This window comes from Erinaceus europaeus, chromosome 6 (genome assembly GCF_950295315.1).
Source record: "Erinaceus europaeus chromosome 6, mEriEur2.1, whole genome shotgun sequence".
Classification (NCBI taxonomy): Eukaryota; Metazoa; Chordata; class Mammalia; order Eulipotyphla; family Erinaceidae; genus Erinaceus; species Erinaceus europaeus.
In genome coordinates, this window is record NC_080167.1 from 4,251,156 (window position 1) to 4,267,937 (window position 16,782).

At 55.9% G+C, this 16,782-nt stretch overlaps 2 protein-coding genes across 5 annotated transcripts in view; both read right to left on the reverse strand.

Moving 5' to 3' along the window:
* Positions 1-9,619: 9,619 nt before the first annotated feature.
* CRYBB3 (crystallin beta B3) lies at positions 9,620-13,260 on the reverse strand. Of its 2 annotated transcripts, XM_007525234.3 has the most exons (5): positions 12,120-13,260; positions 11,406-11,524; positions 10,488-10,620; positions 10,086-10,228; positions 9,620-9,789 (listed from the first exon to the last, which is right to left on the reverse strand). In XM_007525234.3, exons 1-5 carry the CDS (start codon positions 12,192-12,194, stop codon positions 9,624-9,626), a joined length of 636 nt encoding a protein of 211 aa, XP_007525296.1. In that variant the 5' UTR covers positions 12,195-13,260; the 3' UTR covers positions 9,620-9,623. The 2 variants fall into 2 exon arrangements, with proteins under 2 accessions (XP_007525296.1, XP_060048589.1); XM_060192606.1 differs by lacking the exon at positions 12,120-13,260 and having other exon boundaries at positions 11,406-11,921.
* A 2,047-nt stretch (positions 13,261-15,307) lies between these two features.
* The window catches only part of KIAA1671 (KIAA1671 ortholog), an 82,938-nt gene continuing 81,463 nt past the window's right edge, over positions 15,308-16,782 (reverse strand). Inside the window, exon 8 of one of the 3 annotated variants that reach the window (XM_060192556.1) lies at positions 15,308-16,623. The gene's annotated coding sequence lies outside the window, so the exon portion shown is untranslated. The remainder of the gene's footprint in view (positions 16,624-16,782) is intronic. The other 2 variants (XM_060192557.1, XM_060192555.1) reach the window with 2 other exon arrangements.

A 16,782-nucleotide genomic window follows, 5' to 3' on the forward strand; every position in this document is an offset into this window, starting at 1 on the left:
AGAATTGAGAGCCCAGAAATGAGGCCCCACACGTATGGACATCTAATCTTTGACAAAGGGGCCCAGACTATTACATGGGGAAAGCAGAGTCTCTTCAACAAATGGTGTTGGAAACAATGGGTTGAAACATGCAGAAGAATGAAAGTGAATCACTGTATTTCACCAAATACAAAAGTAAATTCCAAGTGGATCAAGGACTTGGATGTTAGACCAGAAACTATCAGATACTTAGAGGAAAATATTGGCAGAACTTTTTTCCGCATAAATTTTAAAGACATTTTCAATGAAACGAATCCAATTACAAGGAAGACTAAGGCAAGTATAAACCTATGGGACTACATCAAATTAAAAAGCTTCTTCACAGCAAAAGAAACCACTACCCAAACCAAGAGACCCCTCACAGAATGGGAGAAGATCTTTACATGCCATACATCAGATAAGAGTTTAATAACCAACATATATAAAGAACTTGCCAGACTCAACAACAAGACAACAAATAACCCCATCCAAAAATGGGGGGAGGACTTGGACAGAATATTCACCACAGAAGAGATCCAAAAGGCCAAGAAACACATGAAAAAATGCTCCAAGTCTCTGTCAGAGAAATGCAAATCAAGACAACAATGAGATATCACTTCACTCCTATGAGAATGTCATACATCAGAAAAGGCAACAGCAGCAAATGCTGGAGAGGGTGTGGGGTCAAAGGAACCCTCCTGCACTGCTGGTGGGAATGTCAATGGGTCCAACCTCTGTGGAGAACAGTCTGGAGAACTCTCAGAAGGCTAGAAATGGACCTACCCTATGACCCTGCAATTCCTCTCCTGGGGATATATCCTAAGGAACCCAACACATCCATCCAAAAATATCTGTGTACACATATGTTCTTGGCAGCACAATTTGTAATAGCCAAAACCTGGAAGCAACCCAGGTGTCCAACAACAGATGAGTGGCTGAGCAAGTTGTGGTCTATATACACAATGGAATACTACTCAGCTGTAAAAAATGGTGACTTCACCGTTTTCAGCCGATCTTGGATGGACCTTGAAAAAATCATGTTGAGTGAAATAAGTCAGAAACAGAAGGATGAATATGGGATGATCTCACTCTCAGGCCGAAGTTGAAAAACAAGATTAGAAAAGAAAACACAAGTCGAACCTGAAATGGAATTGGAGTATTACACCAAAGTAAAAGACTCTGGGGTGGGTGGGTGGGTGGGTGGGGAGAATACAGGTCCATGAAAGATGATGAATGACATAGTGGGGGATGTATTGTTAAATGGGAATCTGGGGAATGTTATGCATGTACAAACTATTGTATTTACTGTTGAATGTAAAACATTAATTCCCCAATAAAGAAATAAATTATTAAAAAAAACTGAGAGATCTTATGCATAAAAAAAAAAGAAAGAAAGAGAAGGATATGGGGTGATCTCACTCTCAGGCAGAAGTTAAAAAACAAGATCAGAAGGGGACCTTCTAAGCAGGTCTTGGACCGGAGTTGGTGTACTGCACCAGAGTGAAAGACTGAGGTGGGGGGAGGAGAACCTGGGGAAGGGGGCTGAATTGTTATGTGGGAAACTGAGAAACGTGGGGCCAGGTGGTGGCTTACCTGGTTGAGTGCACATGGCACAATGCTCAAGGACCCGGGTTCAAGCCCCCAGCCCCCCCCCCCCGCCCCACCTGCAGGGGGAAATCTTTTCAAGTGGTGAAGCAGGGCTGCAGGTGTGTCTCTCTGTCTCTCTCCCTATGTCTGCCCATTCTCTTATTTCTGGCTGTCTCTATCTAATAAATAAAAATAATTTTTAAAAAGAAAAAAGAAAACTGAGAAATGTTCTGTACAAACTACTGTATCTTACTGCTGGCTGTAAACCATTAATCCCCCCAATAAAAAATTTAAAAAGCAAGGACATTCTGGGGCCAGGAGGATGTATTTTACCATGTGTGAGGCCCTGGGTTCGAGCCCCAGCACCACATGGGAGCATCACAACCAGTGTAAAGACTTGGGGAGGGGTCCAGGGAGGCTGCTGTATGGGGTTGTGTCTGCCCGAAGCCCTGAGTTTAACCCCGGCACCAGGCATTAGCAAAGAAAGGAGGTGCCTGCAGGTGGTCTCAAATGGTAGAGTGCAGCACACCTTATCACGCGCAAGGACCCGGGCTCGAGCCACCACGCAGTGAGGTCATGCTGTGCTCCTGCTCTCTCTGTCTCTCTCTCTCTCCTCCTTTTGCCATCTGAATGAAGAAGAGACAGTCCACATGCAGTGGGGAGCCGCATGGGTTCAGAGTCCCGGTAAGTCCTGGGGGCCTTGGGAACAAGGCAGGAAATGTCACCAGAAAGTAGGACGTGTAGGGGGCCAGGCGGTAGCGCAGTGGGTTAAGTACACATGGTGCAAAGCGCAGGGACCAGCATAAGGATCCCAGTTCGAGCCCCCGGCTCCCCACCTGCAGTGGAGTCGCTTCACAGGTGGTGAAGCAGGTCTGCAGGTGTCTGTCTTTCTCTCTCTCTCTGTCTTCCCCTCCTCTCTCCATTTCTCTCTGTCCTATCCAACAACAACAATAACAACTATAACAAGCAAAACAACAAGGGCAACAACATGGGAAGAAACAGCCTCCAGGAGCAGTGGTTTCATAGTGCAGGCACCGAGCCCCAGCAATAACCCTGGAGGCAAAAAAAAAAAAAAAAGCATCGAGTACTAGGTGGGGGTCCAGACTCCACATGCAAGAGGGCAGCTGGCAAGACCTTTTTAGTTTTTTTTTTTTTATTGCCACCAGGGTTATCAATGGGGCTCGGTACCAGCACAACAAATCCACTGCTCCCAGCAGCCTTTTTTTACCTTTCTTTCTTTCTTTCTTTAAAATTTTTTTTTTAATTTTTGCCTCCAGGGTTATTGCTGGGGCTCGGTGCCTGCACTACGAATCCACTGCTCCTGGAAGCTATTTTTTCCCATGTTGTTGCCCTTGTTGTTTTGCTTGTTATAGTTATTATTGTTGTCATAGCTATTGTTGTTGTTGGATAGGACAGAGAGAAATGGAGAGAGAAGGAGAAGACAGAGCGGGAGAGGAAGACAGACACCTGCAGACCTGCTTCACCGCCTGTGAAGCGACTCCCCTGTAGGTGGGGAGCCGGGGACTCGAACCAGGATCCTTATGCTGGTCCTTGCGCTTCGTGCCACCTGTGTTTAACCCTCTGAGCTACCACCCGACTCCCTTTTTTTTCTCTTTCTATTTTTATTTGCTAGAACAGATAGACATTGAGGACAGGCATTGAGAAGGGAGGGGGAGAGGGGAAGAGAGTCACCCAGAGACCTGCTTCATCGCTTGTGAAGCGCCACCCCACACACAAGTGGGGAGCAGGGGCTCGAACCCACATCCTTGCACACACTTCCTTGTGTGAGCTCAACTGAGTGCAGCACTGGCCAGTCCCCCGTCAAGACCTTTTAATCTCTCCTCCAGCCCAGGGCTCTTTCTCCGTCCTCCCTGCTCTGGCTATGCACCTGCTGGGAGCTCTCTGGGAACAGAGTGCCAGAACCAGCACTCCCACCCCGGGAGACCCCATTCACCCTTGAAGTCAAATCCAGACTGTGGTCCACCGCCTGCATGCTTGCAGGGCAAATAATCAGACACCCTGACAGGAGGGTTGCAGGAGAATCGAATGCAGTGCGTGATGACGGGGGGCTTCCCAGATGAGGGTCAGGAGGGCCGCACCAGGCAGAGTAGACAGGAAGTGCTCGTGCTTCACTGTCTGGAGGGGAAGGAGTTAATACAGAACTGCCGGTGTGCGTCGCAATTTCTTCTTCTTTTTAATAACTTACATATTTATTGGATAGAGATAGAGTGCTATATTGAGGGAAAGGGGAGACAGAGAGGGAGAGACAGAGAGACACCTGCAGCCCTGCTTCACTGCTTGTGAAGCTTCCCCCCTGCAGATGGGGATGGGGGGGATTGCACCTGGGTTCTTATGATTGGTAACACGTGTACTGAGCCACCGGCCGGCCCCAGGCTTACTATGCCCATATTCCTAGAAGAACCATCTAGAACACGAGTCAGCCACAGACACATCCAGAAACACTGTAACAGCTATGCAGCGAGGTGGGCGCGAGGAATAACATCATTGCAAGACTGGCCAGCTCCTCATGGGGCGCGAGCGCTTACACACTACGATCATCATCTGTTGTTTTCGACAGGTTATGTTGTTTTCGCCGGGCTATGTTGTTTTTGCCGGGCTGGCTTCACGGGCGGGTAACAGATGACCCGGGACTCATGGTTGAGCTGTAGGCAGTATCTCTTTATTCATGCAGGATGCAGCCCAATCTAAGCCGAGCTGAGCTAAACTAAAGGTACTCTAAAACTCACAATGCTGTCTTTATATATACTTGCCAAGTAGGGTGGAAACAGGATGTGACATAGAGAGAGTGGAGAGAAAAGTGACTGGTGAAAATCAGAGTGTGACAAAGAGGGGGCAGATTAGGCGAGAATCCTATCACTGAACCACAAATGCCCTGGAGGGAGGGTGGGACTTGTTAACAGTGGTTATGTAAATAGAATGAAGTGGTTATGTAAATAGAATAGTGTTAAGCAGGGGGGATTTAAACCAAATGAAACAGAAGGGGTCTCATGCATACCAACAATCATCTCTGGCATTATGCTCTTCCACTGCAGAATACTGTGCCCCAGTATGGTTCCGTAGCCCCCATGTCCACTTGGTCGATTCCAAATTATATTCCTCCATGAGGATCATTTCTGGAACCATCCGTTCCACCCCAGCTCCATGGCTGCCAGTTCTTAGCAACATCACCCCGCCAGATATCCGTCGGGATGCGGCATCATCTAAGTTCATTTCCCACGTCTACGCTTGACCGGACCTGCCAATATATGCGGATATCTTCGCCCACCCTGTCCAATGCTTGACGTCTCATCACCCAATCTGGTCCCCTACGCCTACACTGAACTTCTCTGTTCCAGACTCTTGGAAACAGAGTTGGCAGTCAGCTGAGGTCAAGAACAAACACCTCATCACAGACCCCTGCGAGCGTCAACCCGGCTTTGACCTGGCACGTTATGATCAGGCCCTCCTCAATCGCTATCGAACAGGCCATGGCCGGTGCACCGCTATGTTCCATCGCTGGGGAGCCAGAGACGACCCGAACTGCCCCTGCGGCTACAGACAGACTATGACCCACATAGTCAACGACTGCCACCTCTCCAGATTCAAAGGAGGTCTCGAAACTTTACATCAGGCTCAACCTGACGCTGTTGACTGGCTACGGAAGAAGGGCAAATGCTAGAAGAAGAAGCGAGGGAGGGGAGCTGGGGGCTCCATCCTGAGGGTGGGGAGCCGGGCATTTGCACATGGCCCAGAGGGAGGTGTGCACAGCCCCAGGCTCAGAGGCACTGGGGTCACCTGTCAGAGAAGCAGCACTCTTCCCAGGGCAGAGCAGAGCTGCCAGGGGCAGGGGCCTTGGCATGGGACTTGACTAGGACCCTCTCTGCCTGTTCCCTCTGCCGTCCCTGCTGAGCCCCCCGGGACTGAGCATCAGAAGCCCCTCTGCCCCCAACAACCTGGAACCTAGACCAGCTCTCAGTTCTTCTCAGAGACCAAAAGAGATACAGAGGGGCCAGGACACCACTCTGCTGTTCATACCGTCCTATTTGTTTCTGTCTTCCTTGCTTTTTGTGCAGTGCTGGGGCTTGAACCCAGGGCATCACACATGGCAGGCTCTAAGCTGAGCCATCTCCTCTGCCCTCAGGCTTCTCACTTTTTGATGCTGATGAGGAGGAAGAGGGTGAAGAGTCATAGGGCAAGTGCTGGTTTTTGCCCTCTCCTCTCCTCTCCTCTCCTCCTGCAAAGTTGACTCACCTGAGCGCTCCCCACCCGCGGCCAGGGAGGCGGCACAGAGGGCAGAGCACATGCCTTGCATCCGAGGCCCCTGGCTCTATTCCTGGCACTCTGGCATCTCTTGCAGAATCAACTTATGAAAAACACATGAAGAGGGAGTCGGGTGGTAGCTGGTAGCGCAACGGGTTAAGCACACGTGGCATGAAGCACAAGGACTGGCATAAGGATCCCGGTTCGAGCCCCCGGCTCCCCACCTGCAGGGGAGTTGCTTCACAGGCGGTGAAGCAGGTCTGCAAGTATCTATCTTTCTCTCCCCCTTTCTCTCTGTCTTCCCCTCCTCTCTCCATTTCTCTTTGTCCTATCCAACAACGATGAAATCAATAATAATAATAACTACAACAATACAACAACAAGAACAACAAATCAATAAATATTTTAAAAGAAGAAAAAAACACATGAAGAAACACTCCTCATTTGAGAAATGTAAATTAAAACTGCACAGAGATTCCCTCTCACACCTGAGGGAATGGCTTCCATCAGCAAACCAGGAAAGGAAAGGTGTTGGTGAGGTGGGAGGGGGAGGACACAGAACTTAGGCGGTGGTTGTGGTGTGGAAGTATACATTGTAATCTTACAAGCTCGTAACATTAATAGCAAATAAAAAATAGAAACAAATAAAACATAGCGACCCACCAGACACAGCGGGGCTATTGGCTCTATGAGACCAGGAAGAGTGGGTACAGACGTGGGGGTCTTGCTCAAAGGCTCTTGTTAAACACCAGTGAATAGGGGCTGGGTGATAGCACAGCGGGTTAAGCTCACATAGTACGAAGCACAAGGACCGACGTAAGGATCCCGGTTCGAGCCCCCGGCTCCCCACCTGCAGGGGAGTCGCTTCACAGGCGGTGAAGCAGGTCTGCAGGTGTCTGTCTTTCTCTCCCCTCTCTCTGTCTTCCCCTCCTCTCTCCATTTCTCTCTGTCCTAGCCAACAACGATGAAGGCAACAACAGAAAAAAAATGGCGTCCAGGAACAGTGTATTCATAGCACTCACACTGAGCCCGAGATAACTCTGGAGGCAAGAAAAAATAAAACACTGAATAAAGTACACCACAGCCAGAGGGCTGTCTCAGGAAGGCACAGGTTACACATGTGAGAGGCCCTGGGTTCGAGGGATCCCGGGCACTGAGTGCAGGCAAGAGGGACAAGTGGACAGGGCATGGTTCACCCTGCAGTATGCACTTTGCTCTGCACAGGACCCCAGTTCAAGCCCTGGCACCACCTGGCAGGGGGCACCACGCACAGGCAAAGCTCCCTGAGCGGTGAGGTGCTGTGGTCTCAGTTTTCTCTGTCTCTACGATGGAGAATCCAGATTCCACCGAGAGCCGAGCAACAGAGCTGGAGGGTGGCAGGGGTAAAAGCCCAGGGCCCCACAGTGGCATTAATAATAACGACAGAGATGGTGATGAGAATGTCATAAGCAAGATGGTGGTGCACCTGCCTGAGCGCACATGTTACAGTGCACGAGGACCCAGGTTCGAGCCCCCAGTGCCCACTGGCAGAGGGAAAGCTTTGCAAGTGGTGAAGCGGGGCTGCAGATGTCTGTCTCTCTCCCTCTCTGTCATCCCCCTTCCCTCTTGATTTCTGACAGTCTCCATCCAATAAATAAATAAAGATTGAAAAAACAGAGAGATGACAGGCATGAATGAGCCAGTACTCCGGTCTCCACAGATAACTCAGAGGGTGGAGTCAGGGTACCCAGCCCCGGGGTCACCCATCACCCAAGCCAGGCCTCGCCCCCACACACAGCAGAGTGACAGCCAATCCGGGTGATTTGTTCCCACTGTCCCTGTGTCGGCTGACGTCACTGAAATGGCCGTCTTCCTTCCAGAACCTTCCGAGGCCCCGCGGATACATAAGCTGCATCTGCCCTGGGGACCCTGCTTTGGAGGTGGGGGACAGGGGTCTGTCACCTGTGTCCGGCAATGCCCTAGGGTCTGCCCCGGGGCTGATAAACCCACAGAGGCTGGGAGCTGGAAGGAGGCTCGAACCCCAGACCAGGCTGCAGCAGACCTCAGCGTCCACCCCATCACCAGTCACCCTGATTGTGCAGTGACTGCAGGCGCTGTCCCCGTGTTCCGTCTCCATGGTCTGTGCTGGGTGCCACAGCCAGGGCCAGCCCATGTTCCTTCTCACCCAGCCCCCAGCCCCCAGCCCCAGGAGAAGGGTCAGTGTCCGGGGTGTGTGGAGCCCCAGCCCCCCTGAGGCCCCCAGACCTGCTGGCCTCCCTGTCATGCCCCCAAACCCAGCCACACCCCTGCCTGGAGCACTCCCCTCTACTGGCTGACGCCCACCAAATCCAGCTCGCTCTGTGAGGACAGAAGGAACACAGAGAGCACCCCACACCCTCCATCCCTGCACCATGTCCTCATCCTTAACACGGACCACCTCATATCAGCACATTCAAGCTGTGCTGTCTCTCACAGGAGGTGGGCTCCCGGGAGGAGGTGTCCACGGCTGTGTCCCCAGACCTTGACGAAGGCCTGGCTCCTGCTTGGGGAAAGTGGCAGCAGAGGCTGGGAGAAATGGAGGGGCTGATGGAGAGAATGGACAGAGAAAAGAAAGGAGAGCTGGCTGAAGGTAGATGGAAAGGTGGATGGACGAATGGACAGGACTATGGGTGGGTGGCTGGTGGCTGGATGGACTGATGGATGTGTGGGTAGATGGATGGGTGAGCAGGTGGATGAATCGGTAAGTGGGTGGGTGGGTGTATGGATGGATGATGGATGAATGGGTGGATGGATGGGTAGATGAAGGGATGGATGGATGGACTAACAGGTGGATGGAAGGATGGATGGGTAGATGAATGGATGGATGGATGGATGATGGATGAATGGGTGGATGGATGGGTAGATGAATGGATGGATGGATGGACTAATGGATGGATGGAAGGATGGATGGGTAGATGGATGGATGGGTAGATGGATGGATGGATGTTGGATGGATGGGTACATCGATGGATGGATGGATGGATGCATGGACTAATGGGGAGGTGAATGGATGGATGAGTAGATGGATGGATGGATGGATGGATGAATGGATGATGGGTACATTGATGGATGGATGGATGGAATAGATAGGTAGATGGATGGATAGATAGATTGTGAATGGATGGTGGATGGATGGATGGATGGATGAATATGTAAGTGGATGTATGGATGAGTAGTGGATGGATGGATAGAGAGTAGTGGATGGATGGACAGATGAGTGGTGGATGGATAATGGATGGACGGATAGATAGATGGGTGGGTGGTAGGTGAATGGATGGATGGATATATATGTGGGTGGGTGGATGGGTAGATGGATGGATGGATGTGTGGATGATGGATGGATATGTGGGTGGATGGATGGATGGATGGATAGTGGATGGATGAGTCATGGATGATGGTTGGACAGATGAGTGGTGGATGGATGGGTAGGTGAATGGATGGGTGGGTAGATGGGTGGATGAGACAGAAGGGGACAAGGCAACATGCACTGGGCAGGCTGTGTGAGTGTCCACGGAAGGACAGGAGCCGGGGGTGTGTGTGCTCAGCTCTAGGCCTCCTGTGGGGCCTCGGAACCCCTGAGCCCACCCGCCTTGCCCACCTCCCCCGACCCCCGGGCCCTGCCCTTGACCCCAAGAAGCAACACAGGCAGAGGAACAGGCAGGTGGGGACCGGCCCCGGGCTTTATTGCTCGGTGTGGGGAGGGTTGGGCGGGTGCGCCCCAGGCCTGTGTCCCAGGCCCCTCAGCTGCTGAGGAAGCTGCCTCGCTTGTGCCACTTCTGGTCACGGATGCGGCGCACAGCCTGCATCTGGGGCTGGCTGGAGCCCCACTCGTTCCAGTGGCGGTACTCGCCGCGCTCCAACACGAACTGGCGCCCGCGGTAGCCGGGGAACTCGTAGCCGACCCACCTATAGGCACAGGGGCAGGTGAGCAGGTGGGCAGGTGGGCAGGTGGGCAGGTGGGAATGTGGGCAGGCGAGGAGGTGGGCAGGTGAGCAGGTGGGAATGTGGGCAGGCGAGGAGGTGGGCAGGTGAGCAGGTGGGAATGTGGGCAGGCGAGGAGGTGGGCAGGTGAGCAGGTGGGAATGTGGGCAGGCGAGGAGGTGAGCAGGTGAGCAGGTGGGAATGTGGGCAGGCGAGGAGGTGGGCAGGTGAGCAGGTGGGAATGTGGGCAGGTGAGGAAGTGGGCAGGTGAGTATCCTTACGTCCCGCTGAGGGCACGAGCACTGGCCACTCGGTCCTGGAAGCCGTGCGCCCAGAGGCTGGGCACGTCGTCATCTATGATCTCCATCTTACGGCCGCCAAAAGCAGCGTTCTCAAACAGGTGCAGCTTGTGGTCAGGACCGTCCTGGGGGCCACGTCCTCTGTGAGCTGGCCTCCCCTCCACAGAACATGGCTCCACAAGGCCCCGGAGACAGCAGCCAAGGCCTCACAGAATAATACTCCCCACCCCCACCCCCCAAAAAAAAGTCCACTCACTGCCCGCGGGAGGCGACACTGAGATGTGGCCAGGGAGCAGTGTCCTGGGAAGCAGCCTCGGAGTTGGGGCACCCAGAGGGCACTGGTCTTGGGGCACAAAGCATCTGCGAGAGGTGGGCTGTACTCACCACGTGCAGGGGACGCAGAGACATGAGACTGTCACTGTGCTGGCTGCTAGACCAGGCATCCCAGCGAGGGTAGTCCCCCTTCTCCAGGATAAACTGTTCCCCGCGGAAGGCCCTGCGGTCGAACGCCAGCCACCTGGGAGTGGGGTGGGGTAAGTGACGTGTCCCTTCGGGGCCATTGGGGACAGGGAGACCCTTGAGCCACTCATGGATGTCCTCAACACCCTGCCTCGAACCCTGGTCCTGTTCGGGAAGGAGCTAGGTGGACTTGTTAAGGGCTGGGGGCTTGGAACCAGCAGACAGGACTCAGACACCTGCTGGCTGTGTAATGGGAGGCTCCCCATGCAACCCTGTGTTAGGTGCTGGGGAAAGTTCTTGAGGCAAAACCTGGCCCCAGCTGGGTTTGCTAGAGAAGATGTTGGCTCTAACCCCCTTTTCCCCTCCTCCTCCTCTTCCTCGTCTTCCTCTCCATCTCTTCCTCCTCTTCCTTCCCCTCTGCCTCCTCCTCCCCAGTACAATGCTAATTATGGGCCTCATTCATCTGTTCTACGAATCCACTGCTCCTGGTGGCCATTTTTTCTGTTGTTGGATAGGACAGAGAGAAATGGAGAGAGGAGGGGAAGACAGAGAGGGGGAGAGAAAGACAAACACCTGCAGGTCTGCTTCACCACCTGTGAGGCCACCCCCCTGCAGGTGGGGAGCTGGGGGCTCGAACTGGGATCCTTGTGCAGGTCCTTGCACTTAGTACCATGTGAGCTAAACCAGGTGCACCACCACACAGTCCTGAATAAGTGTTTTTCTAAAGGAAGCGAGAATCGGGGGGATTCTTAGAGGGCACAGGCCTCCTTTCTCACCGTCCAGGTGCAAAACAGGTGACAGATGGAGAGAGGGAGGGAGGGAGGGAGGGAGGGAGGTACTCACGGCCCAGACTCGACCTGGATGGAGCCCACCTTCTCCAGGAGGCCATCCGTCAGGTCGGGGCACTCGGCCGACAGCTCGCAGCGTTTGCCCTGGAAGTTCTCCATCTCATACACGGTCACCTGCAAGGACAGCGCCCTCAGCTCGGGCCTCCAGGCCCCAGGGGAGGGGAGGTTGGAGGCTGCAGGCCTCTGCCCTGGGCCAGCCCCAAGCCGAGCCGCACCACTGCAGACCTGCACTAGCCTCCCCTCCCGCGTGGCCACGCAGGGAACCCCAGGACCCGGACAGGAGGGAGTGAGGGTGCTAGAAATGTGCCATTTCCTCTGGTTTCCAAGTTGGGAAAGAGATTTAGCCTGTGAAGAGGCAGCGCGAGAGGGGCCGGGTGGTGGCGCACCTGATGAGAGCACACAGGTTACCATGCACAAGGATCCAGGTTCAAGCCCCCAGTCCCCACCTGCAGGGGAAAGCTTCAGGAGTAGTGAAGCAGGGCTGTAGGTGCCTCTCTCTCTCTCTCTCCCTCTCTCTCTCCATTTCTGTCTCCCCTTCCCCTCTCAGTTTCTCTCTGGCTCTATCCAATAAATAAATGTTTAGAGAGAAATGGTGAGAGGGAGCCAGGGACCGCCTGGCCTAGCTGACTGTGAGAGGCTGTCTGTCCCGTCTGCCTCTGCCCGTCTGTCCCGTCTCCTACCCTCCCCCCCCCCCACACACAGCCGGTACCTTGTAGGCCCCGCCCATCCCGCCATGGCTCTTGCCGGCAGCCGCCTGCTTTGATACTCCCTGCTGCTCCGCCATCTTAGGGGTCTCCACCGTTGGCTTCAACCAAAACGAAAGTCAGTGGTCCTGGCCGGGTGGCAGGTGCATGGAGGGGGGCAGGACAAGCTGCAGCAGTGGCCCTGCCATCCCCACCACCATGGGCTCCATCACTCAGTCACTCAACAAACGTCCACTGAGCACCTCCCACTGGGCTCCCCGGCCAGGGCATTCAGTGGCTCAGGATCCCCGCTGCACAGGAGGGGTGGCAACCCACAGCCTGGCCAGGAGTGACCAGCTCCCCAGGACTCACAGCCAGGAAGTAGCCGGACTTTAGGTCTGTGCCCTCCCACCATGCTCCCCAGAGACAGGCTCCCCAAGGCTCTCTGCAGCGCCCCCCCCAAACTCGGTCAGAGGCAGCTGGGTGGGGTGGGGGCTCCCTCTGCAGCCCTGCCCACCTCAGCACTGTGGCTTCAGGGAATGAGCCGGGTCTCAAAAATGCCCGGTGCTTTCCGGAAGGGACGCCACAGCATTGCTCCACCAGCCACAGAGCTCCCTGTGTGGTGCTGGGGCTCGAATCCAGAGCCTCAGGCAAGGCCAGGCCTGTGCTTTAACAGGTGGGCCCTCTCGGGGACCCCAAGCCGCTGCCACTGGTCCTTTATTCACCATGTCCACTCAGTGCCTCCAGACTCCCAGGACACACCACAGATGGCGGGAGACAGACAGACAGACAGCTGTTTCAGCCTTCTCCCTCCCGGCTCCTCCCCTGAACATTGGTCTGGGCTCTTCTTGTCACCCTGGGAACAGAGGCCGCATTCCCAGGGTCACACACACTCATAAGTGACTGTCCTGCGTCTCACACACACAGGCCACACAGAGCTACTCAGACACCTCAGGTGACAGCCACGTGTCACCCCGGGGCACACAGCACCCGGGACAGCCTCTGTGGGCCAGCACACAGAGGCAGAGCATCCAGGTTCAGTCCCTGGCACAAAAGTGCTCTGGCCAAGTGACCAAAAACAAACAAACAAAAAAAAAAGCAGAGGGGGCCGGGCGGTGGTGCACTCAGTTAAGTGCATATAGTATGAAGCGCAAGGACCCAGGTTCGAGCCCCTTGCTCCCCACCTGCAGGGGGGAGCTCCACAAGCAGTGAAGCAGGTTTGCAGGTGTCTCTCTTTCTCTCCCTGCAGGAGGGAACTTCACAAGCAGTGAAGCAGGTCTGCAGGTGTCTCTCTTTCTCTCCCTCTCTATCTCTCCCTCCTCTCTGTCCTGTCAAATGGAAAGGGGGGAGGGAAAGGCCACCAGAAGCAGTTGATTTGTAACGCTGGCACTGAGAGCCCCGGCAACAGGAGACTAAAATAAAGCAAAGGACAGTCCAGCTGCAGCCCACGTCCCGTCTCAGATGCCCAGGTGGCCCTGAGATGCTCAGGTCGCCACCTTCCCCCAGCTGTTAGCTCCTGTCGCCTAGCTACAGGTCTCCCGACACCAGCTGTGCTTGGCAGCTGGGACACCCCACCCCGGGCTCCATTCTGCAGGGACCCCACCCTGCGGGGTCCGCCTGCACGCCTGGTGAGTAGCCTGTCTCCTCCCACCCACCCCCAGACCCCCAGAGTGAACCTGCAGCTGTGGCCTCTGGAGGGACCGGGCGCTGTCTGCAGACCCCGTCTGTGCGGGGGGTGCCCTATTTATGGGCTCGATGTGACAGGCCAGCAGGTCCTGGTGTGCTGAGTCAGCGCCCTGTCCCCCTCGATTCCTCACGCCCTGCTGCACTCCAATGGCCATCAGGCCTGACCTCTGACAACTGGCGGCCTCATCAGCTCTGCGGAAAGCCCATAGCCAAGGGGAGTGGGAGACGGGGGGACGGGGACCCTCTCTTCTTGCCTCCAGCTTCCTGGCACCAAGTCGTGCTGCTGGGGAGCCTGACAGCTTGGGTGGGAGGGACCCCAGGATCACTCAATGCTGCCATGTGTCTGTGGACAGGGGTTGGGGGGGTCAGCAGTGTCCTCTCGCCTCCAGAGTCCCATGACTCCCCCTGCAGTGCTCGACCGGGGACCATGGTGGGAGCACTGGGGACCAGGGATGCCCGGAAGAGGTGGGGGCAAGGAGGGGGCCTGGCATGGGGGCCCCAGTCACCTTGGAGAGCATTCAATCCTGCCTACGACTCCCCTGTAGGGCTGAGGGTTTCTGGGGCTGGCTAGGGTCTCGCCTCGCTGCCAGGGCCAGTCTGATGGGCAGCTGGAGGCATCCACACTGGGGCTCCCACAAGGCCAAGCGTACGCATTCCCTGGAGACAACACTCGTCTGGAGGCCCTCGGCCAGCACAGCCCCCCAGCACCCACTCCTCCGCTTCTTCTGGTGAGTGGCCCCCCAGCCACTCTGTGACCTGCCCACCCACCCCTCCAGGCCAGAGGCCTTTGTGCCATCACGCAGGAGTTGTGGAGAAGGCATTTATTGTAGAGGGCCAAGGTACGGAGTACAGAATTATCAAAAGACCAGCCATGAAAACGCTGATTGGGGTGGGGGTACCTGCCTCTGAGTCAGGCTCTCCATGGGAGGAGGGGGCTGGACACACAAATGATTAAGGCATGAAGTCCGTGTGAAAGTGACCCTTTTCCACAGGGGCCCCGGGACAGTCCTGAGCAACCCCCAACCCACAGAGGCCCCCTCCCCACCCCGTGCAGCTGTGTCCACTTGGTGTCCTGCCAGGGTGCCAGCACCGGCCGCTGGGGCTTCATTGCATTGGTGATGGTGGGCCAGGGTAGGGGGTTTCCCCAGCCCCTTGACTGTCTGCCCCGTAGGAGATGAGGGTCCAGGAGGCTTTGGGGACCCCTGCTCGCCCCAATTTCCAGGCTGGACGTCCTCTAAAGTCTGGTCATCCAGAGTCCCACCGAGCCCTGGAGGGGGCTTCCCAGCTGCCCGCTGTAGGCCACTGCAGAGAGGGGTCTCTTCCCGGAAAGCGTGGTTATGCTCACGGAGCACAAGAGTGTCACAGAGGGACCCAGCACCCACCCCATCCCGGGGACAGAGCAGCTAAGAGAGGGTGGTTGGAAGATGAGGGAGGGGTGGGGGGAGGAGAAGGGAGAGGAAGAGAAGAAAAAGGGAGAAGAGAAGGAAAAGGAGGAAGAGAAAAAGAGGAGGAGGAAGAGGAGGAAGGAGGAGACTCAGACAGAGAACAGTCACCCAGCAGACATACTCGAGGCTTCCAGACAGAGGGCTGAGGGCTGCCAGGGGCCAGCAGGAAGGGGGATGCGAGGGGCTGGGTCAGGGGGAGGGGAGAGGGCAGTGCCCCTGGCTCTGACCCTGGCCCTGGCACAGGTGTGTCCACCAGCCTGTGGGAGATGAGGGCAGACTAGCAGGGGAGGGACACGCTGCTGGGTGGGTCACCCTCCCTAGCAAGACTGACCAGCTCCTGGGACAGGGGAGCCGCCATGCATGTGACACCCCCCCATCTACCCCATGCTGTGCAGAGAGCCCCCCCTCAGGAAGCCCAGTCCTGGGGTCCCTGACAACCAGATGAGCACCTCTCTCCAGTGAGCCCCCACCAAGCAAGATTGGCACAGAGTTACGGCAGCTGCAGGCTGGGGTGGGAGGGGGGCTTCCGGGGTATCTGCCCAAGGGAGGGGTGGTTTGCTGAATCACCAAGCAGCTAGCACTTCCGGTCAGGGTTTCCCTCCAGAGAGACGGGGGTAGGGGTTTGGAGAGGAAGAAGGTTCTGGAAGGCCAGCTGCCTGGGCGGGCAAGGTGGCCACGGGGGTCGCAGCTACTAAGCCCTGGAGGTCAAGGGACAAAGGCAGAACTCCAGGGAGCCAGGGCCGGGGGCATGGGTAGGGCCGGGGGTGGGGGGTCTCTTCAGGGCAGGGAGGTGAGGACCTGAGACCACCAGCCTCAACCCTGCTCCTAGGCCCACCTGTCAGGTTCCAGAGGGAGGGGGCAGGGTTACAGCTTTTCTGCCTCCCAAGGAAACCAGGATTCAGACAGAGAAACAGGAGGCGGGAGGGGAATGGGGGTGCAGGCAGCCCCCCCCAGACAAAAGGCAGGCAGGGGGGGCAAGGGGCAGGCTCTGGACTTCTCACACGGAGCTGCCAGCACTTCCAGGGGGAGAAGGAATGCACCACCCCCCACACATACACCAAAAAATCCAAGTGATGGACCCTCCCCCCCAAGCTGGGAACCCAGAAACAGCAGGTCGGTCGCCTGAGCTGCCCTGGGGGCTGGGCCAGGCCCGCTCACGATGCAGGGGCTTTCAGAATCAGGGAGCAGGCTCAGTCCCTCCATGTTCCCGGGGCTGCAGCAGTGACGGTGTCCCCTCCAGGGCAGTGGCTTCCTTCCTGGCTGGAGGAGGTGGGGGTGCTGGACCCCGCTCTGTGCCCCCCAGAAGGGCCCGGGCAGCAGGGAGGCAGCTGTGGGGCCTTGTCCGCAGCTCTGGGGGTTAAGGCTTCTGTTTACTGGACTGGGCGTGGCAGAGTCCCGTCTGTGGAGGAAGGGACAGTCCTGGTGTTGGTGAGCGGGGCGTGTGAACCCCCATGACACCCCTTGGTTTTTCCCATCATCCTCTCCGCCAGCTGTCTGTCTGTGTGAGGGGTGGGTGGCAGGGAGGGAGGAGGCAAAATGATTGATTGGTTGATTGATT

What these genes read in the sequence shown, in the direction of transcription:
- CRYBB3 (XM_060192606.1), bottom strand. Translation starts at nt 11,821, where the DNA reads ATGGTAACCTGTGTGCTCTCATCAGGTGCGCCACCACCCGGCCCCTCT. An exon ending in ATCCAGGTCGAGTCTGGGCC is followed by an intron (nt 10,621 to 11,405) that starts GTGAGTACCTCC and finishes CCCCACTCCCAG; the next exon opens with GTGGCTGGCGTTCGACCGCA. An exon ending in CTCTGCGTCCCCTGCACGTG is followed by an intron (nt 10,229 to 10,487) that starts GTGAGTACAGCC and finishes CGTGGCCCCCAG; the next exon opens with GACGGTCCTGACCACAAGCT.